Source organism: Thalassophryne amazonica, chromosome 15, assembly GCF_902500255.1.
Source record: "Thalassophryne amazonica chromosome 15, fThaAma1.1, whole genome shotgun sequence".
NCBI lineage: Eukaryota > Metazoa > Chordata > Actinopteri > Batrachoidiformes > Batrachoididae > Thalassophryne > Thalassophryne amazonica.
Genome location: NC_047117.1, coordinates 25,102,636 through 25,126,393, shown reverse-complemented (window position 1 = coordinate 25,126,393; position 23,758 = coordinate 25,102,636). Strand labels below are relative to the sequence as shown.

Below are 23,758 nucleotides of genomic sequence, written 5' to 3'. Positions count from 1 at the left end.
CTAATTTCCTGCTTTTAAACTCAGCTAAAACTGAAGTTATTGTACTTGGCCCCACAAATCTTAGAAACATGGTGTCTAACCAGATCCTTACTCTGGATGGCATTTCCCTGACCTCTAGTAATACTGTGAGAAATCTTGGAGTCGTTTTTGATCAGGATATGTCATTCAATGCCCATATTAAACAAATATGTAGGACTGCTTTTTTGCATTTGCGCAATATCTCTAAAATTAGAAAGGTCTTGTCTCAGAGTGATGCTGAAAAACTAATTAATGCATTTATTTCCTCTAGGCTGGACTATTGTAATACATTATTATCAGGTTGTCCTAAAAGTTCCCTGAAAAGCCTTCGGTTAATTCAAAATGCTGCAGCTAGAGTACTGACAGGGACTAGATGGAGAGAGCATATCTCACCCATATTAACCTCTCTTCATTGGCTTCCTGTTAATTCTAGAATAGAATTTAAAATTCTTCTTCTTACTTATAAGGTTTTGAATAATCAGGTCCCATCTTATCTTAGGGACCTCATAGTATCATATCAACCCAATAGAGCGCTTCGCTCTCAGACTGCTGGATTACTTGTAGTTCCTAGGGTTTGTAAGATTAGAATTGGAGGCAGAGCCTTCAGCTTTCAGGCTCCTCTCCTCTGGTACCAGCTCCCAATTCAGATCAGGGAGACAGACACCCTCTCTACTTTTAAGATTAGGCTTAAAACTTTCCTTTTTGCTAAAGCTTATAATTAGGGCTGGATCAGGTGACCCTGAACCATCCCTTAGTTATGCTGCTATAGACTTAGACTGCTGGGGGGTTCCCATGATGCACTGAGTGTTTCTTTCTCTTTTTGCTCTGTATGCACCACTCTGCATTTAATCATTAGTGATTGATCTCTGGTCTCTTCCACAGCATGTCTTTTTCCTGATTCTCTCCCCTCAGCCCCAACCAGTCCTAGCAGAGGACTGCCCCTCCCTGAGCTTGGTTCTGCTGGAGGTTTCTTCCTGTTAAAAGGGAGTTTTTCCTTCCCACTGTCGCCAAGTGCTTGCTCACAGGGGGTCGTTTTGACCGTTGGGGTTTTTCCGTAATTTTTGTATGGCTTTGCCTTACAATATAAAGTGTCTTGGGGCAACTGTTTGTTGTGATTTGGCGCTATATAAATAAATTGATTTGATTTATAGTACAGTGCCTTATTTCCAGTGGAAATATTGTGTCATACACTGTATGTGACAAGAACATGAATATGTTTCCTACATTTGCAATGTTCAATGCAATGCAATGATCAGTTTCTTTATTTGCTTCTTTTATCATGCACCTCAAAGCACTAAAACCAAGAAATCTCTCAAGGGCCAGTATCTCCTTCCAAAGTGGTATGGTAGACCAGACACAGTTATTCAGACACTCACTGGCATTTGAATGCTCCTTGATTTGATCCAGAAAAAATGAGGTCAAAGTCAGTGCTCTCTGAACTCCTATAAGAGGGTTGTGAGATGAAGCTATGTAACAATAGGAGTCTAGTAATTGTGCGATGAAGGCCGTGGACGAGTGAATGGACACATGGTGGAACCAATTTCTACAGTACATCTCCTGCACCATAGTAATATGTACTATATGGACTCTGAGGCCCAGTGGTATCGGTGCATATCTCTGGATTCAGTTGTATGAGTCTGTGACTCCCCCTGGGTGAATTATACGTCCACTACAGGTTATTTACCCAACCAAGGCTGGTAGTATCCATTTAACTGTAAATGGTTACCCACACCATTTATGGGTAGCAGGACTGGGAATCAAACCCAGGTCTACATATTGATAGCCCACCTCCTATCCCACTGGGCTACCTGATTGCAAATTAGTGTATGTTAGTTCTGTATACTAGTAGTAGTATTAGTATGTCAGTGTTGCCACTGACTCACTGAGTCCTTCAGACATAAAAACACACAGTTTAAAAGAAGCACAAGCCCAGCAGAATTCAGCTACTGCAATATGTTAAACTGACATGGGAGCCATCCTTGGTGGTCTTACAGTACAACTTCAGTGCTTCTGTCTGTCCAATGGAGTCCAATTGCAGTGTACAAATTTTAAATAGTGGCATTTCATTTCCATTGAAGTCTTAAGTCGTTGACATGATGTAGTTCAGGATGGCCATTAACTACAAAGAAGCTCAACTGTGAGCCCCCAAAATGCTCACACTACACCATGCTAATTTTATTAATGTGTGCCTGAATTTCTTTGACTCTCTTTGGTGTGTTTAACCAATGGCATTTCAACGTCTACATTCAAAAAGAATAATTCAGCCATCATCAAACACACATTCAGTGCATCTTTAACTACATGTACGGCAGAGGAGAGTTCTTGATGAGGGTCCTGAGTCTGATGGATCATTTGTCTGTAGAAAGACTAATGACAGCCAAAGGGCCGTGCAGAGGGAGGGCCACCTATTTTTAAGTCATACTTCTTAATTTCATTGAGAGCTGCTTTGGGCTGTTTTTGTGAGATCTTTATCCCTTAGTATCTGTCTGTATGTGCAGACTGATGCAGAGACAGATCTACAGTTCTTCCACTTTATATTTTCAGCTGATGGTCTTGTCAAGGTCTGCTGCTGCCATTTTATTAAATAATTGATTAGACGCTTTGAAAGGGGGGTTAAAATTCGGATACTAATTGGAGACCCGTAGACTCCAGTGGGAGGGATGACTTTTATCTTATGATGATGTGAACATAATTTATCAGATAATTTGATATAAAGTCGATTTGGTATAATTCTGTCTTTTAATGTCAGAAAATGTAGTTTTTAGATGTCCCTCATTAAATGTAATGTAGCTTAAAAATGTTTGAAAAACCAGCAAGACAATTTGAATTGGAAATGTGTCAGGAGCTGGCTGTTTCTCTCTACTTGAGACGACACTCTCTGTCATCAGTTTTGAGTTTCTTTGGGGCTAGTTACTTTGGAGCTGTAGTGAAAAACATATCAGGAGAGGAAGTGATTAATCAAGAAAATTCAAGCTCAACTGCTGTGTTTTAATTTGCGTCGCAGCTTCCCCAGTCATAAATAGTGTATAATGACAAGTTTCAATATTTGCTCCCCTTGAGTCGAAGGTCACACGTCAGTGCTGGAGGTTCCTGTTAATAGAGCCTCATGATGAGAGAGGGCATGGCAGATCAAAAACAATTTTGTACAAGATGTTTAAATTATTGATTGACTACCCCTCTTTCGTATGCAAATGTCATTGTGCATGTCATTTTTTTTTTTTTACAAACGCTGGGATATGTTGCTGCTGCTTTTCTTGTAAGCCTCACTACATTGCAAGACAAACTTATCAAGAGCTATTCGCACTCAATTAAGAACAACTGCTGACATTGCCGAATTCTCTCTTCACACAGGCAGACAAGGAGTTTGTGTGGTCCCTATGGAAACGCCTGCAAGTGGCAAATCCAGACTTGACCCAGGCTGTCAGTTTGGTAGTTGAGCGGTGAGTAGATTCATCTTTCAAATTGATACTTAAGAAGCTCAACACCTGAAAATTCCTTTATCTCACAAGTGAGGGGAACCGTGTGTGAAAGTCGTTCAAGGGGTGTTTAAGGCACCGTGGCCATTCTACTGGGGTTAGGCTGGAATCTGTTGCAGATGCTGATTTAAGCCTTCTTATCCCCGCTCGAGCAGTTCAGCCATGGAAACCCTTTTAATGAAAACACTTTTCCTCTGTTGCTCCCGTTCTGGACAGTTGAAACACACCTGCCAAATACTTGTCTTTATCGGATAAATTGTGAGATTGATCCTGACCTTTTTTGCAGGGTGGCTAAGCTGCACTGGATACAGTGGCATGGGAACTTTCTTGAACAAACACAGGTTCAGGTTTTTTAGGAATGATGCACAGTTGAATACATTCTGCGTTTCATTACAACAAAGGAAACAACTTTAAATTGTTTTTCTAGCAAATCCTGCTGCATTGCAAACTCTTGCTTTATACTAAGCACCTGAAAAATTTTAGAAAAAAATGAAATAGACGGTAAATTAAAGCTTATTGAAGAATATCGATGTTTTTAGTCTTTTTTGCCTGTTTGATACAGAGGTGGCCGGTATACTGTATGTAGTTCTATCCGGTCTAAAGTTGCTCTACGGTGTGGATTTGTTTATACCATGCTAACCATTACAGCAGTCTTTGTTGTCACTGTAAAAACGAATTATCTGGCAAATGTGTGACCGGCAGAAAAAAGTGAAACCTGCGCAGAGGGTTTTGGACTCAGCTGAGAGCTCAGTTTTGGACTTAGCTGAGAGCTACATTGCAGGACTTTTGCAAATTTTTTTCTTTCATACTTTTTTCTGCTTGCTCTTTACAAGAACAGTGAGACCTGTTGAGTGAGAAAGACAGACAGACAGAGAGGGAGGGTGAACTGTAGTAGAAACAGCGAACGTATTCAGCTCCAACAAAACAGTGGCGGAGAAGTGAAACATGATCTTGTGATTGTTTCATTGTGATTATGCTGTTTAAAAAAATAACAACAAACATGGAGGCAACAATTCAACAGGTTGTCTTTTTGTGACTACACGAGGATAAACTACTGTTGATCCATTGTCATCTGTCCAGATCAATTTGCTGTCCTTCAAAGGAAAGAATTTTGGCGCCTTCATTTTTAAGGGGAAAAAAAATAAGGAAAATTAGAAAGAATGGTTCCTACAAATATCTTGGAAGAGCCTTTTTTGCACTATGGAATCCTTTTCCTGCAGCATTGTAAATGAAGATCAGTGATTTATTTTGCAGTTTCATATCATGAGGGTTTTTTATGCATGTTTGTTGAGGAAACATTTTTTATTCATCATTTATTACAATTTTGCATCATAAATGTTGTGAAATGCTTGTGTATTTATGTGAAATATTGGTATAGCAGTGCTTTTTCTCTTTCAGAAGTTTTTTTTTTTGGTCTTCTTTTTAGAAAAACAAACATACCGTGACCATTACTGTTTGTGCTTCAAATTGTACCGTGATGTAAATTATAGACTATGTCACCCAGCCCTAGTTTGGCATACTAAAGGGTTGTGTTTTGCTTGCCATGGGTGCATATCATGTATTTTTTTTAAGGTCTCAGACCCTTAAAGGTGGTAAAACTCAGTGCTGCAGTGTGTGAAGACTTTCTTCCTACATCTTCCTTTCACTGCTTCCCCACACCCTTTTCAGTACCTTTTATGAACCCATAGGAAACCCATCAAAGTATGTTGGTCTACTGAGACTCATGGGTGAACATGTACCCAGAGAGGGTATTCGTATCATATCACCTGATGCGCAGAAGGATATTGACATGGTAATTTTGTTGACTACAGTCAAGCACTGTGGCCCGCTGGGAACTACCATTCTCGCTCTGTTTTATCCTGTGTTGATGTCGTAGACTGATTGGTTGGTTGCTCAGGATATGGTGAACACATCCCAGTGGACAAGGAGATGTAACTAGTCTGGGCTTCGTTCCAGTTCCTCCAGGGAAACCAGATACTTATTTGAGTGTGTTCCATGGGACAGGGCTGATCAGAAAAGGCAAAGATATGAGAGAGAAAAGGGCCTGAAAAATAAATGTAGAAGGAGAAATTGATGAGTCGAGGGAATGGGTGGCCTCTGATGGTCTATAGGATTTGAAACAAAGAGGTCCCTAGTTGCTGTTCTTTCTTGTTTTGTTTCCCTAAATGTTCATTATGATGAGTTGCTAGTGGGCCACAAAGGAAAACTCAGACTCTGGTGCAGCAGCATAGTTTTACAGTCATTCTTTTTCATAGTGAGTAATTGAGACTAATTCTTTACAATTATTTCACAGATTCAGATGGTAAAGCTTTGCCCAAAAACTGTACTGAACAGATAAAAAAAAAACATAATCTGATTCTGACTTGATTTTAAAGGGTCCATATTGTGCCAAAGCAGTTTTTATCTTCAGTTTTTATTCAGCTATTGGTATTTAAATAAGATTGGCTTTTCGGGTTAAACATCTTTAGGATCTCACAATTACGAACATGGCAGCAGATGTAGAAACTACCCTGATATCAGGAAAACTTGCCCTGAAGTGCTTGTTTTTGGACTTCTGTCACATATGTCACAAGGTCCTCATGTTGATACAAAGCAGTATAAAGGCATTAGATGAAGCCTTCCCAGAAATGCAGTTCCTTGACTGGCTGCTTCATGCAAATTAATTATTTAAAAATCATACAATGTGATGTTCTGATTTTTTTTTTTTTTTTTTTTAAGATTCTGTCTCTCACAATTGAAGTGTACCTACGATATACAATTATAGACTTTTGATTTCGGTGTACCCGTGATTATGCAGACCTGGTCAGGATGGGGTTCATCCTGACCAGGTCTGCATAATCACGGGAACACCGAAATCAAAAGTCTATAACTGCTTTATTATATGGTAAAAAAGAAAATTGGGAGTTTGTCAAACACACAAAAACTGAAAAATCAATCTCAAGTTTCAACTCTTTATTATTACTGTCATACTGCACCAACTGACATCCCATTGATCGACTGGAGATGCCTGTTAAGTCCGTGACGAAGAGTCATCAGGCTTGTTTTCTTATAAAGTTCACCATTCGCCTGTCTAGCTTCTGCGTAAAATCGACCGAGTACTCCATCAAGCATCCGTCTGTCATAAGTTTCAAAGTTGGGCGCATGTCCCTTTTCAGTGACGTACTTGCGAAACAGGTTCGCTGCTGACTGTGTATTTGTATCTTGTCAACAAACTGACAGCCAAAGTAGGTGTTGTATCGCGTTATCTGATTGGTCGTTATCGAAAGAAGGCGTCGCTCGATTAGCTAGCGCTAAGCTGCATGCGAGGTGTACTCGTTTCACACGCACGGTCTACTTGGCTCCACCAGCGGTCAACTCGGCATGTGGTACAGCTCAGAAAGTGGTGAATGGGCCAATCAGAAGTTGGCAAAATCCCATATCATATAATACTAAAAATTACAGACCTCTCCATTCTTTGTAGGTGGGAAAACTTGTAAAATCAACAGTGGATCAAATACTTATTTGCTTCACTGTATATATATATATATATATATATATATATATATATATATATATATATATATATATATATATATATTTATTAGTTTTGTCCTAAAGGTTGACCTAGGACTGCATAATAGTAATATTTAATATAGGGGTCACCAACCCTGCTCTTGGAGATGACCTGTCCTGCATGTTTTGCTTGTGTACCTGCTGTAGCCACTGCTTATTAGTCCATGATCTCGATCTCACTTGGAGTGGGTGGAGCAGACAGAGTTGTAACACATGCAGGGCAGGTACTCTCCAGGAGTTGAGTTGGCAACTCCTGATTTAAAGCAGCAAGTCATGCATTTAAGAAGAAAGAAGCAATTAAACTTGCTTTTTTTTTCTGGAAGGAAGGAAGTGCATTATAAAAATTGATAGCGCTGTATTATCATTATGTTTTTGTTGATACATTATCCATTAGTTGACATTTCGGTTCAGTCGTAGATTCTTAGGTTAACGATCAGCACACAGGTCTCATTACTGAGGACCACGTGGCCAAGGGGATGCCCAAACACCATCTATCTATGACCGATATGAGATAACCATTGACCTCTCTGGGTGGTTGCTAGTTGGTACCTAAATCTGTTTGATGAGAATGATTCCAGCAGTGTAGAGCACCAGTGCATGCTCCCAAACCCGACCTGAACCTGAGCTGAGAGTGCAGCCCAATTTCCGTTTTACTGAAACAACTTAATCATTCATGTACAACTCTTATGTTCCTCTTTACATGCTTTACTCTTGAACAAATGAAACCCTTTGGTTGGTGGATGAGCCCACTGAGGTATGCTCTGCTTTAAAAATCCATCATATTTTGTTGCATTTCCTATTTTTTTTCTATCAAAACATCAAAGGCAAGAGGAATAATTTTGTATGTGCTGGTTTGTGATAATATGCTACAAATCATCTATTTCCACAAATAAATCACTTTTACAATAATTTTGACACTTATTGTGCGCCCCCTTCTTTTTTTCCTAGTGAGAAGCACAAAGCTGAGCTGAAGGACAGGAAAGTATTAGAGATCCTTCAGTCCAAAGATTCATTGATACAGGACCTGGAACAGGTATAGTACATTTTATTTTGGTCTAGCAGATTATAACTTTGATGCCTAACATAATATTGATTAAAAGCATGTCAGTTGCATCTGGAAAATGTGCTACATCTCTTGTAATAATTTATAAAATGCACTTATTCATTTGACATTGTTGTGAGTTTCATGGACCTAGTGGCCACTAAGGTCACACTATGCTTCTTCCTTGTAAACTCGCATAAATTATGAAAGGTTGCCTCTTCCTTGCTTGGGGCAAATTGCTACGTTGCAAGGGATGGTGTGACAGTTCTTTGTTTTCATCAACTCTACTATGGGTAAAATCTTCACTTTCAAAGTTAACCACATTTGAGAGTCTGTCATAGGGCCAGGTGATATGGGGGAAAAATATATTATTTTAAGGACTACATGTTGCACTGGAGTATTAGTCGCATCTGTTCAAAAATACATCATAAAGAGCAAAAAACATTTAAGTTGCACAGGTCTATGAATCACGTGTTTTTGAAATGTTGTGCTACTGCTTCATGACACAAAAAACAAAATGAACTTAATTGGTGCATTATTAATTCATAATGCAAACAGCACGTTCGTGAACAGAAGCTAATGGGCTTACATAGAAGTTGTTTGAAATTTATGTTGCAGGATCAACCAAAAAGTTACAAACAAAACACATGACTTGTTATTCGACAACAGCCCATTTTAATTCAGCTGTCACTGCCACATGATTCCCTGTCACCTTGTCCGTGCACATCCCTTTCCTAAGCAGAATCGTTTGAAACACCTTTCACTTGTGTCTACAGTGTTGTCTGCTTTGCATTTCTGTTTGACAGGCAACATTTTGATTTGATGATTTCATAATATGCCTCCAAATGCATGGACACATCCCAAATGGTTTGTGTTCTATGTTTTAGATCCTCAGTTATTGAAATGTTTGTATTCTATGATTCTTCTTTGTTTTAATGTGATTAAGAAGCTTGTCATCCTTGTGTTTAAATGTTGGAAAGTGAAAGTCAGGCTGTTTGAGAACATTTCTGGTATTGGGTTTTGTGTTGCAGTGAACACAGTTGGCCAGCGATGGTTACTTATGTCCTTTCTTGTCTTAAGCTTTATCATTACCACAACAGCTATTAGCTTTATTAATATTTTTTAAATCTGTACAGCCTCTGAATTTTTAAGATTTGTCATAAAAATAATTTTCTTTTGCACTATTATAATGAGGGATTCATAAAATGATATTGTCAGTATGATTACAAAATATTTCTTCTGTCTAGAAACAATTTTGAATTTCTCCCCCTGAAGGGCAGAAATTCAAGCAATCACACAGCATGACCTACATTTGGTGGGGAAGTCAGATCACATGGGGCCTTCTCCCGATTTGCACGAGGGATGCTGGGAAGAACACGGTGATTGCCAGCGCGACATCAGCTGGCTGCACTCTCAAACAAAATAAACCAAAATGACGGAAAACACTTTGAAATGGCTTATTTCTGTATAAATCTGTTTCTCATATATTTTGTAAAAGATAGCGAGAAGTAAACACTTCTAAAAATGCTGTTTTTTAAACCAGCTAGCGCCTCTTAAGTGGTTTACAAGACATCTTGTCGATGTTGGCGTGCATACCCCAGGAAATCGCATCAAGTGAGTGGGTCAGGTCACAGCTGATCTCAAAAGCTCATGCATGCAAACACACACTTCCTCCTGTAGTTAGTCTGGATGGCACCATTAGAAGAAAAAGACAATATCACTCACTCTCTCAACTTCAGCCGCTTATAGTAGAGGACCCTCCTATTAAGTTCATGACCAATTTTCCAGGAGCAATTTTTTTAATGCAGATTCTTGGAGACTGGCCCAAAATAAAAGATTTTAGCTGGGGTATCTTTCTCAAAAGTGTGGGCTAACTCCACCAGGGGGCATTATTCAAAATGGCTGCCAAAAATCTATGATGTACCTTATTTTCACCTTTGACTGGCCTAGAATATTCATCTTGGTGTCTAAATGTATGTTTTGGAGGTCCAAGAATTCATTTCTGCCTTAAAAAGTAATTTATATGGAACACCAGAGGCAAAAATCCAAGATGGCTGTCATAATGGCTACCGTAAATAGGAAAACGGGTATTATGCTCCTATTTGATACTAATAGGGCATGTAATACCTCAACTACTGGGTTTTTCAGGGTGTTTAGTCCAATTTTGTATGTTATAAAGCTGTAACTTGTCTGTATATTGAGATATTCAATATGGCGGCCAAAATGGCTACCACATGGCCATATGGCTACTGTTATTTTCACTATGAAGGATGGAGATGGAAAGTCTTCCAGAAGACAAAGCTCACTACATGACAACTGGCCTGTATGCTCAATCCATGACAGGCAAGCCCTACTCATGCCTGCCTCTAGACCTGTGGATTGAAATGACCATGAACGGAGGCTCTAAGCTGAAGGCTGGCTGGCTAAAGATCTTTAAAAATGAGAAGATGCTGCTCAGTCACACCCGCACTGTTAATATTGTTAACAAAGTGAGATCTTCATTGCATGATATTGGCATGTCTAGTGAATCTGAACAAGCACACAGCGAGAATGCCAAGACCAGACAGCAGGAGGATGAATGAGCTGTGCAGAACTTGCAAGCTTGCATTGAGGAATTCCAATGTGATCCATTCAATTTGGAAGACACCAGGCTGCGAACCTTAATGTCAGGAATGTATGCTTCAGACAGCCTTGTCAAAGACTTTGATTCTGCTCTGAGTGATGGAGAAAATCAGTTCTCAACCTTCTGCAAAGTGCGAATGTTCTCAAACAAATCCTTCCATGCAAGTGTCAAGAGGAATGTTCACAGCAACTTCAGCCATCCACCGACATCCAAAGAAGCAAAACCCACACAATCAACAAAGTCTGAAGCCATGGAAAATAGAGCAATGGCGTCTGTCATTGAAATGGCAGAGAAACACAATGAAAAATTTGTGTTGGCAGACATCATGGAATACAGGGTCACTGATGAATGTCTCTCAATGTTCAACATAAATGGAACATTGAGGAAAACTCAGTAGTCAAAGCAAATTGAATCCTTGCACCTGGAAACTCTGCCAGCTCCGTCTGAATACTGTTGTGTGGGCCACCAGAAGAGGAGGTACTGCTGGTCCACCACCAGAGGGCAAAATCCTCAAAATCCTCAGTCCTGCCGCAGTGAAGCTCACTGCGGATCCACCCGGTCTTTCATGTGTCAAGGATCAAACCTCACCACACCTCACCCCTCTGTGCTCCCGGACCGGCGCCGCCTCCTGCCCGGATCATCAACGGGGAGCCGGCTTGGACGGTGCGCCGGCTCCTGGACGTCCGTCGGATGGGCCGGGGGTTCCAGTATTTGGTGGACTGGGAGGGGTATGGACCCGAAGAACGTTCCTGGGTGAAGAGGAGCTTCATCCTGGATCCGGCCCTCCTGGCCGATTTCTACCGCCGTCACCCAGACAAGCCTGGTCGGGCGCCAGGAGGCGCCCGTTGAGGGGGGGGTCCTGTTGTGTGGGCCACCAGAAGAGGAGGTACTGCTGGCCCACCACCAGAGGGTGCCCTGCCTGAAGTGCGGGCTTCAGGCACGAGAGGGCGCTGCCGCCACGGACACAGCCGGGGGTGACAGCTGTCACTCATTATCTCTTGACAGCTGTCACCCATCTACACTACATCATCTCACTCCATAAAGACTGGACGTCATCTCCACCTCGTTGCCGAGATATCATCTACCAGTGAAGGTAATTTCTCTGCTGACTTAAAACTGAATAATAGTCTGAACTCTTTTGCAGCCGTTTTCCTGTGGTGTTCCTTATCTGCTGGATTGGCGTTTGGTGTGAGCAGCGACGGCTTTGCTTCACACCCAAACCAGATAAGTGGTTTAACAGGAGCTGCACGAGTGTGTGATTAGAGGTGGAGGTGACTTTCCACCTTCTGACTGTTTTTGTTACTGGATGTGCACACACCCACATCTCACTGTTTGTGCTCCTCGCCAGCAGTACCAGATCCGACAGTCGGGGACGGTGATCACCTGGGAATTCGGGACTTGGCGGCTCCAGTATTCACCAGGTTCTGTGGCGGTGGAAATCGTGTGGTCCCGGCTTTTCTCAGGACGGACGTCTTCTATCCTCGAGCCTGCCCACACGTCACCTTGGTGTATTGACTGCTATCAGATTCTGTGATTGTCTGTATAATCGTTGTGCACATTCACAACATTAAATTGTTACCTTTTGGCTCATCTATTGTCCGTTCATTTGCACCCCTGTTGTGGGTCGGTGTCACTACACTTTCCCCAACAGGATATCTCGGCCAACGTCATGGATCCCGAAGGGCGTCAACCATCTGTTGGACAGCCAATGGAAGAGCAGGGTGCACAGGCGTCGGCTGGAGGCGTGATCGGTGAGTTGCAGCACATCCTCACCGCCTTTACCGCTCGGATGGACCTGATGACCGAGCAAAACATCATCCTTAATCGCAGGATGGAGGCTCTCACCGCGCAGGTGGAAGCGCGCGCTGCTGCAGCTCCTCCTCCTGCCGACCCGGTGCCGAATACAGACATTCCACTGGTCATTCAACGACCCCCCCCCCCCCCACCATCATAAGCCCCCCAGAGCCGTACGGAGGTTGTGTGGAGACGTGCGCTGACTTTCTTATGCAGTGTTCGCTCGTCTTTGCACAGCGTCCCGTGATGTACGCGTCTGACGCCAGCAAGGTGGCTTACGTGATTAATTTGCTTCGAGGTGAGGCACGCGCTTGGGCTACAGCGCTTTGGGAACAAAGTTCATGGCTCCTTGCCTCTTATACTGGGTTTGTGAGGGAGCTCAGAACTGTTTTTGATCACCCTAACAGAGGCGAAACCGCGTCTACCGTGCTGCTGTCAATGAGACAGGGGCGCCGGAGCGCAGCCGAATATGCAGTCGACTTCCGCATCACGGCTGCGAGATCCGGCTGGAATATGATGGCGCTCCGCGCCGCCTTCATAAACGGACTGTCGTCGGTCCTGAAGGAACACCTGGTGGCTAAGGAGGAACCGCGGGATTTGGCTGAGCTTATCGATTTGGTTATACGATTGGACAATCGGTTAGAAGAACGCCGACGGGAGCGGGGCGAAGGGCGTGGTCAGGCACAAGCCGTCCCTCTTCCTCCCGGGTCCGAAAGGGAGCCGTCTTCCCCACGCTCCACAGCCACAGCACTCCATGTGGCTACAGCTCCCCCTGCTGACGATGCTAGGGACACGAGCAGGGCCACATTCAGACAGAGGAGGCTGGTCCGCGGGGAGTGCTTTGTCTGCGGCTCGAGTGAGCATCAGCAGAGAGACTGCCTCAAACGGTCAAAACACAAACGCCCGCCCTTAGAGACTGGGCTGAGGGGGGGTCAAAACATTCACGTGGGTCATACACATCTTTCAACACGACTCCCATTTACAATCCTGAGCGGGGATTTAACCCTTCAAGCCCCAGCACTGGTGGACACGGGGTCAGAAGGGAATCTGCTGGATAGCAGATGGGCAAGGGAGGTAGGGCTCCCTCTGGTGGCGCTTTCTTCGCCAGGGAGGGTGCGAGCACTAGATGGCACTCTTCTCCCTTTTATCACACACAAGACACTACCTGTAACCCTGGTAGTGTCTGGGAATCACCAGGAGGAGATTGAGTTTTTTGTAACTCCTTCTACCTCCCGCGTGATCTTGAGCTTCCCATGGATGATTAAACACAATCCCCGGATTGATTGGCCGTCTGGGGTTGTGGCTCAGTGGAGCGAAACCTGCCACCGGAATTGTTTAGGATCCTCGGTTCCTCCCGGTGTAAATGCTAATGAGGAGGTTAAAGTCCCTTCCAATCTGACGGCGGTGCCGGCTGAGTACCACGATCTTGCTGACGTCTTCAGCAAGGATCTGGCGCTCACCCTTCCCCCGCACCGTCCGTACGATTGTGCCATTGATTTGGTCCCGGGCGTTGAGTTCCCGTCCAGCAGGCTGTACAATCTCTCACGTTCTGAGCGCGAATCAATGGAGACCTACATCCGGGACTCATTAGCTGCCGGGTTGATCCGGAATTCCACCTCCCCAATGGGTGCAGGTTTCTTTTTTGTGGGCAAGAAAGATGGCGGACTCCGTCCATGCATTGATTACAGGGGGCTGAACGACATAACGGTTCGTAATCGATACCCTTTACCCCTGTTGGATTCAGTGTTCACGCCCCTGCATGGAGCCCAAATTTTCACCAAACTGGACCTTAGGAATGCGTACCACCTGGTTCGGATCCGGAAGGGAGACGAATGGAAGACGGCATTCAACACCCCATTAGGTCATTTTGAGTACCTGTTCATGCCGTTCGGCCTCACTAATGTCCCCGCGACGTTCCAAGCATTGGTAAACGACGTCTTGCGGGACTTCCTGCACCGATTCGTCTTCGTATATCTGGATGACATACTCATCTTTTCCCCGGACCCTGAGACTCATGTCCAGCATGTACGTCAGGTCCTGCAGCGGTTGTTGGAGAACCGGCTGTTTGTGAAGGGCGAGAAGTGTGAGTTTCACCGCACCTCTTTGTCCTTCCTGGGGTTCATCATCTCCTCCAACTCCGTCGCCCCTGATCCGGCCAAGTTTGCGGCGGTGAGAGATTGGCCCCAACCAACAAGCCGTAGGAAGCTGCAACAGTTCCTCGGCTTTGCGGCTACAGTCAGGTAGTTAGCCCCCTGACAGCCCTGACCTCTCCAAAAGTCCCCTTCACCTGGTCGGATCGGTGCGAAGCCGCGTTCAAGGAGTTGAAACGCCGGTTCTCGTCTGCACCTGTTCTGGTGCAGCCCGACCCTAGCCGCCAGTTTGTGGTTGAAGTGGACGCCTCTGACTCAGGGATAGGAGCCGTGCTATCCCAGAGCGGAGAGACCGATAAGGTTCTTCACCCGTGTGCCTACTTTTCTCGCAGGTTGACCCCAGCTGAACGGAACTATGACATCGGCAATCGAGAACTCCTTGTGGTGAAAGAGGCTCTTGAGGAGTGGAGACACCTGTTGGAGGGAGCGTCTGTGCCTTTCACGGTTTTCACTGACCATCGGAACCTGGAGTATATCAGGACCGCCAAGCGGCTGAACCCCAGGCAAGCCCGCTGGTCACTGTTCTTCGGGCGTTTTGACTTCCGAATCACCTACCGCCCCGGGACCAAGAACCAGAGATCGGATGCATTGTCCCGGGTGCATGAAGACGAAGTCAAGACTGAGCTGTCGGATCCACCGGAGCCCATCATTCCGGAGTCCACTATCATGGCCACCCTCACCTGGGACGTGGAGAAGACCGTCCGGGAGGCCCTGGCACGGAGCCCGGACCCCGGAACAGGGCCGAAGAACAAGCTCTATGTCCCACCAGAGGCAAGAGCTGCTGTCTTGGATTTCTGTCACAGGTCTAAGCTCTCCTGTCATCCGGGGGTGTGAAGGACCGTGGCAGTGGTCCGGCAGCGCTTCTGGTGGGCGTCCCTGGAGGCCGACGTCCGGGAATATATCCAGGCCTGCACCACCTGTGCCAGGGGCAAGGCAGACCATCAGAAGGCACAGGGACTTCTTCAGCCACTTCCTGTGCCTCATCGCCCCTGGTCCCACATCGGTCTGGATTTTGTCACGGGCCTCCCGCCGTCCCAGGGCATGATGACCATCTTCACGATAATGGACCGGTTCTCCAAGGCGGCCCACTTCGTGGCCCTCCCGAAGCTCCCCACGGCCCAGGAGACTGCAGACCTCCTGGTCCACCACGTCGTCCGTCTGCATGGGATACCTACTGACATCGTCTCTGATCGTGGTCCCCAGTTCTCCTCACACGTCTGGAGGAGCTTCTGCCGGGAACTGGGGGCCACTGTGAGCCTCTCGTCCGGGTATCACCCGCAGACCAATGGACAGGCAGAACGGGCCAATCAGGAATTGGAGCAAGCCCTGCGCTGTGTGACGTCCGCACACCCGACGGCCTGGAGTGAACATCTGGCCTGGATCGAGTATGCGCATAACAGCCAGGTGTCCTCTGCCACCGGCCTCTCCCCATTTGAGGTGTGTTTGGGGTATCAGCCCCCATTGTTTCCCGTGGTGGAGGGAGAGGTCGGTGTGCCCTCGGTCCAGGCCCACCTGGACTGTTAAACTGTTACCTTTTGGCTCATCTATTGTCCGTTCATTTGCGCCCCCTGTTGTGGGTCCGTGTCACTACACTTTCCCCAACAAATACATTGCCATCATCGACATTGGCTTCATATGGCAGTTGTCTCTCCCATCAGCTGAGAAACGCAACAAGTGTGATGGGTCAGTCTACACTTGGGCAGAGTATGCTTCCGACATGCTCTCCTTGATACTGAGACGCCACAAATCTGCCACAACGCTTGTCCTGGTGAATGATCCGTACAACTTGCTGTACACCATCAAGGACAATGAGAGGATTGCACGAGCAGGCAAACATGGCAGCGAAGGGACCCGAAACATGTTAATCAAACCAGAGGAAAGGTTCCCATCAACTAAATCACTTGGGGACCTGTTTGCAAGTCCCAAAACCAAACGACGTTTGCAGACATTTTTGAAGAACCAGTTCAGAAGTATATCACCCAGTCTGACAAACAAGAAACTGATCTACTCTGTTGGTCTCCAATGTGAAAATCTCACCACTGGGATGGGGGGTAAATAGATTTGAGTGTAACCACATCGAAGCAGATACAGCCATATTGTATATATCCTCCCAGCTCAGGAAGGATGACACACACCAGTAGTTCTGGATTCTGAAGACACAGATGTTGTTGTGTTGGCTGCTCATGCAGCTCACAAGATTGACGGTGTTTTGGGTGTAAAACTGAAAGACATAATACTTGATGCCCGCCTGCTGTGTGAAGAGGAAATTTCTGATATCATCATACAGCTCTATGTTCTGAGTGGCTGTGATACGACTTCGGCCTTCTATGGTCATGGAAAGCTATTTGTGTTCAGCAAAGGTTTGTTCAACAAAGCTAGGGAAATGCTGCAGTCTGTGGGAAAGTCACTTCCTGCTTCACAAGACGTCCTGGACAAGATGGCCTTATTCACCATACGGTACATCTACGGTGACAAATCCAGCAAGACACTAGGGCAGGCGAGAGCTTTGAAGTGGAAGAGTCTCAAAAAGAAATCAACATCAAGAATCCCTCCTGACAGAGACTCCCACAACCTGAAAGTGCAGCGTTTTAACTACCAGTCTCATCTCTTTCTTCACTTTCACATGAAAGAGCTGATCCCATCACCACTAAACAGCGGTTGGAAACTTGACAATGGTAAATGTGTCCCCCTTAGATACACAAAGCCGTGCCTACCCAAAGACCTTCTGGGATCCTTGCAGGACGTGGTTGAAGATGACACGTCTGATGAAAGTGATGGAGACGATGATTACAGTGACACAGAGGATGTTTGACTGTTTTGTAATGATGATTTTACCTGACTCTTGGAGGACTCTGAACCTGACATATTGATAATGAGAGTGTATAAATCTTGTTTGTTATTATAAAGTTGTTACATTTCTATCTAGATTGTTACATTTTATGTGCTGTGAACTTGGTGTTACACATTACTGTATGTGAAAGACAATAGTGGTTGAAATGAAATGAGACTTTTACTTTTAAATATGACTATCCACTTCATGTTCATTGATATATGCCAAACTTGTCACAAAACATGTGATTTTATCACTCATGGGGAGGGGGGATGGATTAACTGTAGCCATCTGGCCATATGTGTTAGCCATTTTGGCCGCCATCTTGAATATCTCAATATACAGACACTTTAGAGCTTTGTAACATACAAAATTGGACTAAACACTCTGAAAAACCCTGTAGTTGAGGTATTACATGCCCTATTAGTATCAAATAGGAGCATAATACCCGTTTTCCTGTTTACGGTAGCCATTATGACAACCATCTTGGATTTTTGCCTCTGGTGTTCCATATAAATTACTTTTTAGGGCAGAAATGAATTCCTGGATCTCCAAAACATACATTTAGACACCAAGATGAATATTCTAGGCCAGTGAAAAGTGAAATTAAGGTACATCATAGATTTTTGGCAGCCATTTTGAATAATGGCCCCTGGTGGAGTTAGCCCACACTTTTGAGAAAGATACCCCAGCTAAAATCTCTTATTTTGGGCCAGTCTCCAAGAATCTGCATTAAAAAATTGCTCCCGGAAAATTGGTCACGAACTCAATAGGAGGGTCCTCTACTATTACTCCAATTAAATGTCACGGGGCGGGGGGCTGGTTGGAGGGTATAAGGCAGGGTGCACCTTGGGCAGGACGCAGTCTGTCGCAGGGCCACATATAGACAAACACATTCACACCGGCACACACATATACGGACAATTTAAAGTTTCCAATCCACCTAAACTGGATGCCTTTGGGAGGAAGCTGGAGAAGCCCGAGCAAAACTATGAAAACATGGGAAGAACATGCAGACTTCACACAGAAAGGCTACAGGTAGGAACTCATCCCATGACCTTCTTGCTTTGATGCAACAGTGCTATCCACTAAGCCACCATGCTTCCCAGGAAAATACAATATTCACTGTGGAATTCCCCCCAGGTAAATATGTTCTCTTCGTTAAAATGGGCTGTTATTTTGCAGCATGTTACAAAAATAAATCTACGTTATAATGCCGGTATTTTGATAGAAACTGCGTTTTGTCAGTCAATTTGAAAGGCCCTCTATGTTCATTGTCACATTTGACCAATTTATATACGTATGTATATATATATATATATTTTTTTTTTTTAAACCTAGTATTTCTTGTTTGGTTTCCTCTCATTTCCCAAGTATTCCTTTCCATTTTTGTTATATAATTAGCTTTCATTTTTGAACTGCACTGGGAATTTTGAAATGCTAATCTTTTTGTCTTAGGCCTTTTGACGTGACAGAACCTCCCTTCCCTTTTTTCTTCTATCAGTTGAGCTCTACTGGGGTTCAAATTGTTCTTGCCTACCTCATTATCAGCGTTTGAATTTATTTTTTATTCTCCAGTATAAATCTCTATTAAAGCCTCTCTTTTTTTTTGGGCACATCAAATCAGAGTAGTGAGGAAAGCTAAATCCGCTATCTTGATATATATCTGAACGACTTCCCCAACATGGCAATTAATTGCTTCCCAGAGCATATGTTATTTGAGAGCAGGGTGTACCCACGCAAGGCTGTGAGTTAGTCGCCAATGCCAGACCCCTGCTGATACAGTATTAAGAGGCCGGCCTCTCCCTAGTAAGACCACAAAGGCTGCCAAAAAAACAACAACAAGGGCTTTCAAAGAAAACTCATTCCTCTATTTCCGCTGGTGTATTTATTTATTTATTTTTAACTCAAGAATGAGAGTGTGAGTGAATTCATGATGAAGTGTGAAAATTTTTCCCACTGGTTTTATTATCTGTTTAATATTTGTTTGGTGTGTGGCTGAAAAAAAATTATATTCTATTTAATTTATTTAGTTAGTTTTAGTCTGATGAAGCAAATTATGGAGATATGTTGCAAAATTAAAGTTTTATGTTACACCCTAAAGAGGAAACAGTGCCGACACAATTTAGGTTTTTAGGTTCACGACACCCAGTTGATAGGATACACATTGTAGTGTGTAATCTGTGGTGATGGTAGCGTTGTAGATTGGTCACGACAACCGTGAATTTTTTTTTAAATGCTGAAACATTGTGGCACATCATGATCCACAAAAGTGATTAATTGAATGTAATCTATGCAGATAGGGGTTTGTGGGTCTTTTATTTTAATTTAATCAAATTACTTTGTTTTTTATTTCATTACTAAAACCAAATTGTTTCTGCTTGAAAGTAGATTTGGCTGTGCAGCCACTTTTGTGCCAGGTTAAAATTAAAATACATTTCAGATTTTCTGTTTTGGAGCATAGAGGTTTCATTGACTAGAGCAGTCAGCAGTTCTCTCTTTCTCTCTCTCTCTCTCTCTCTCTCTCTCTCTCTCTCTCTCTCTCTCTCTCTCTGTGTGTGTGTGTGTGTGTGTGTGTGTGTGTGTGTGTGTGTGTGTGTGTGTGTGTGTGTGTGTGTGTGTGTGTGTGTGTGTGTGTGTGTGTGTGTGTGTGTGTGTGTGTTCATTGATTCACTGTTTGCTGGCCTCTTGAAATCTTCTCTAGAAATATAATCCCATAAAAGGCATGCTGCACATTTCAGCAGAAGACAGTTTTTTATGACGTTAATAGATACATTTTTGGCTTTCTCGTAAATTTGTTGTTAAGACCTCAGACATTAGTTCATAGACTCCACACAGTACTGTTGTGAACATAACCAGCAGCTCCCGTGTCATGGTGCTGTGTTCAATGTTGCTTGTAATTGGGAGTAAACTGATGTATAATAGTGTACAACACATACCTTTAGACTGCTCTTGTGATTAATTGGGCCCAATTTTCTTGTTTTTAGGATTGGGAAGATAAAAATTAGCTGTGGGAAATCAGCCATGTCCAGTTAACGTTTAGATTTCTTTTTTCGTGGTTTCTCTCTCACGTCGTTTTTTCATTTGTAAAAAAAAAAAAAAAAAAAAAAAAAAAAAAAAGCATTTGCAAAACTGAAAATTCTGTTTAAGTGTGATTCAGCTCAACAGAATTTTCAGTTTTGCAAATTTCTTTTTTTACAAATGAAAAAAATGACGTTTTACAAATACACATTTATTTGTAAAAACCAACACACGTTACAGTAACCTGTGTGTTGGTTTTTGCATATAATGAATCAACTAATCAGTGATGAGCGGAGGCTCATTTTTCCCATAATGGCTTTTGGCATCTGTGTGTGCTAATGTTTAAACCTTCAGAATTAGTACATTATTTTAAAATTAAAAGATATGTGTTATATTTTCACTTTGTAATAATGACAGAGTTATTAATTATACATTAATCTGGATAAACTATCCGGATAAATTTGGTATATAAATCAAAACCATAAGTCAAGCTTATTTGCTTCTCATGACTTCTGCCTCACATCTGGACCACTGTATATTGAGTGTAAATGACTCTTCCTTACAGCAGTGGGTAGGGCGCACAAAGACAGGAGCGCTGACTCCTTGGTTGTGTTGGGTTTGTGACTGTCTTTGATTCTGACGCAACTCCAGCGTGACCTGGAGAAACACACATAGCCGCTAGTGATCCAAAGAGGTCTCCCATCCAAGTACCAACCAGGTACCGCACTGCTTAGCTTCTGAGATCTGATGGAACCAGGTTTACACAGAGCAGATCAGAATACAACCCCTGGCAAAAATTATGGAATCACTGGCCTCGGAGGATGTTCATTCAGTTGTTTAATTTTGTAGAAAAAAGCAGATCACAGACATGACACCAAACTAAAGTCATTTCAAATGGCAACTTTCTGGCTTTAAGAAACACTATAATAAATCAGGAAAAAAAAATTGTGGCAGTCAGTAATGGCTACTTTTTTAGACCAAGCAGAGGGAAAAAAATATGGAATCACTCAATTCTGGGGAAAAAATTACGGAATCATGAAAAACAAAAGAACACTCCAACACATCACTAGTATTTTGTTGCACCACCTTTGGCTTTTATAACAGCTTGCAGTCTCTGAGGCATGGACTTAATGAGTGACAAACAGTACTCTTCATCAATCTGGCTCCAACTTTCTCTGATTGCTGTTGCCAAATCAGCTTTGCAGGTTGGAGCCTTGTCATGGACCATTTTCTTCAACTTCCACCAAAGATTTTCAATTGGATTAAGATCCAGACTATTTGCAGGCCATGACATTGACCCTATGTGTCTTTTTGCAAGGAATGTTTTCACAGTTTTTGCTCTATGGCAAGATGCATTATCATCTTGAAAAATGATTTCATCATCCCCAAACAGTGCCGCCATTCGGCATAAGCAGACTACGCAGCCTGCGTGGGGCACCAACCATGTTGCACTAGTTTGCAGGGCCTCCAATTGACTGAAAAATGTGTTGAAATTATTACATTATTACCAGTGATGCCATTAATGCGTTACTCTAATCTAACCACTTTTTTTTGTAATGAGTAATCTAACGCGTTAATCTTTCCAAATGAGTAATCAGATTAAAGTTACTTCTCCAAGTCACTGTGCATTACTATTATTTTTGCATTGTGGGTCGACAGCAGCATTAAACTTGGTTCGTAGGCAGGGGGTCGGGGCTCGACTGATCTGCCCACTTTAAACGAGCTGTGAGCTTTTCATCAGCTACGACTCGTCCTCACCTCTTAAAGCGCGGTGAAAACAGCACACCTGCACTGAGCTTTACAAAGTCATTTTTATGCTTTATTTTTCTCCTTTATTTAGAATTCTGAGCTGAGCCGCTCCGTATCGTCTCGTTAAAAACAGCTGATCCTCCGCGACGTGTCAACTAACGTGTCAACTCTAACTAACACTATTTTCCACTCAAATGCACCTAAACTCTCTTTCTGAGGACCACATGATGTGAAAACACAATAAAACTTTCTTACCTGTAAATCTGGTCATGTTTTCTGCATAAATAAATGTTATCCATTCTTTGTGCTCAAACGCCAAAGCAGGGGCGAATCCAGATGGAATGGGGGCGTGGGGCAGGGATGTGACCCCCTCCCCCACAACACCCCTAGATTAAAGGACCAGTTTTGAAGCCGTTTTTTAACTACAACTACTAATACTACTTATAATAATAATAATTTTGACAAGTAAAATGTTTATAGAGAACTTAAATGTTAGAAAAATGTTAGAATTGAATAGTTACATTTATAAACAGTGTAGGTTAGAAATGGCAAGTTTTACTGTTACAGTGCTGTCAGCAGTTAAATATGAGGTCAAGAAAGATTATTTTACTTTTTATAAAACAAGTATTTATTTTCATTGAAGTCAAGAAAGAGTGACTGTAAAGTGAGTTTTGGCAAAACAGGTATTGTCATGTTGAGGTGGCAGAGGGTTGTTGTGGGCAGCTGGGGAAAGTAACTAAAAAAGTAACTAGTAATCTAACTTAGTTACTTTTACAATTGAGTAATCAGTAAAGTAACTAACTTACTTTTTCAAGTTGTAATCAGTAATCAGATTACTTTATCATAGTAACTGTGGCAACACTGATTATTACATTTCAAAATCAATATGAATTATTTATGAATAGGCCCATCGTTTTTGTCTTTAAACATTGTGTATGCCTAATATAAAGCCCCCATCCACCCCCGCCCCGATTCCCTGAAATGGTACAGCCCTGTTTGCGTCTTTCTCTGTTTGCTGTATCGCCTAACCAGGGTTGCCAGATGTGATGATTTCCAGTCCAATAAATGCTCAAAAATGCATGGAGGCACTAAATCCTGCGCAATTTGAACTGATTTTTAAAATGTGTGTGGCAATTCTATAAAAAAACTCGTCCAGTGCCATATTTTTACCCTAAACAAACCAATTGGATGGGAAAACACCCAATCTGGCAACCTTGCGCCTAACTGAAGTAGCACTGCTAGCCCACATTCGATTCTGACACGAGACGACAAGTTGCCACTATGCCACAATTAAACAATGAAGCGACAGGAGTCTGGAGCTGAAAAACGGAGGAAAAAGAAACAAAAAGATGATGCCCGTGCATCCCTTGCTGGTAAGTACGTGTTAAAGGTTTAAATTGTTTTGATTACTTAATGTTCAGTGGTGCTGCTTAAGCTAGGTTGCGTTGGCTTTGCTGATTTGATATAGCTTTAAACGGTAAACTTAAACGCTTTAATAAATAG

General features: G+C 43.1%; 1 protein-coding gene across 3 annotated transcripts in view; it reads left to right on the top strand.

The window, feature by feature from the left end:
- Positions 1-23,758, top strand: part of cntln (centlein, centrosomal protein) — a 210,402-nt gene that overhangs the window by 6,074 nt on the left and 180,570 nt on the right. For 2 of the 3 annotated variants that reach the window (XM_034188397.1, XM_034188396.1), the window contains exons 3-4: positions 3,370-3,458; positions 7,995-8,079. In XM_034188397.1, the coding sequence (XP_034044288.1) occupies positions 3,370-3,458; positions 7,995-8,079 (174 nt within the window). The remainder of the gene's footprint in view (positions 1-3,369; positions 3,459-7,994; positions 8,080-23,758) is intronic. The other variant, XM_034188398.1, reaches the window with a different exon arrangement.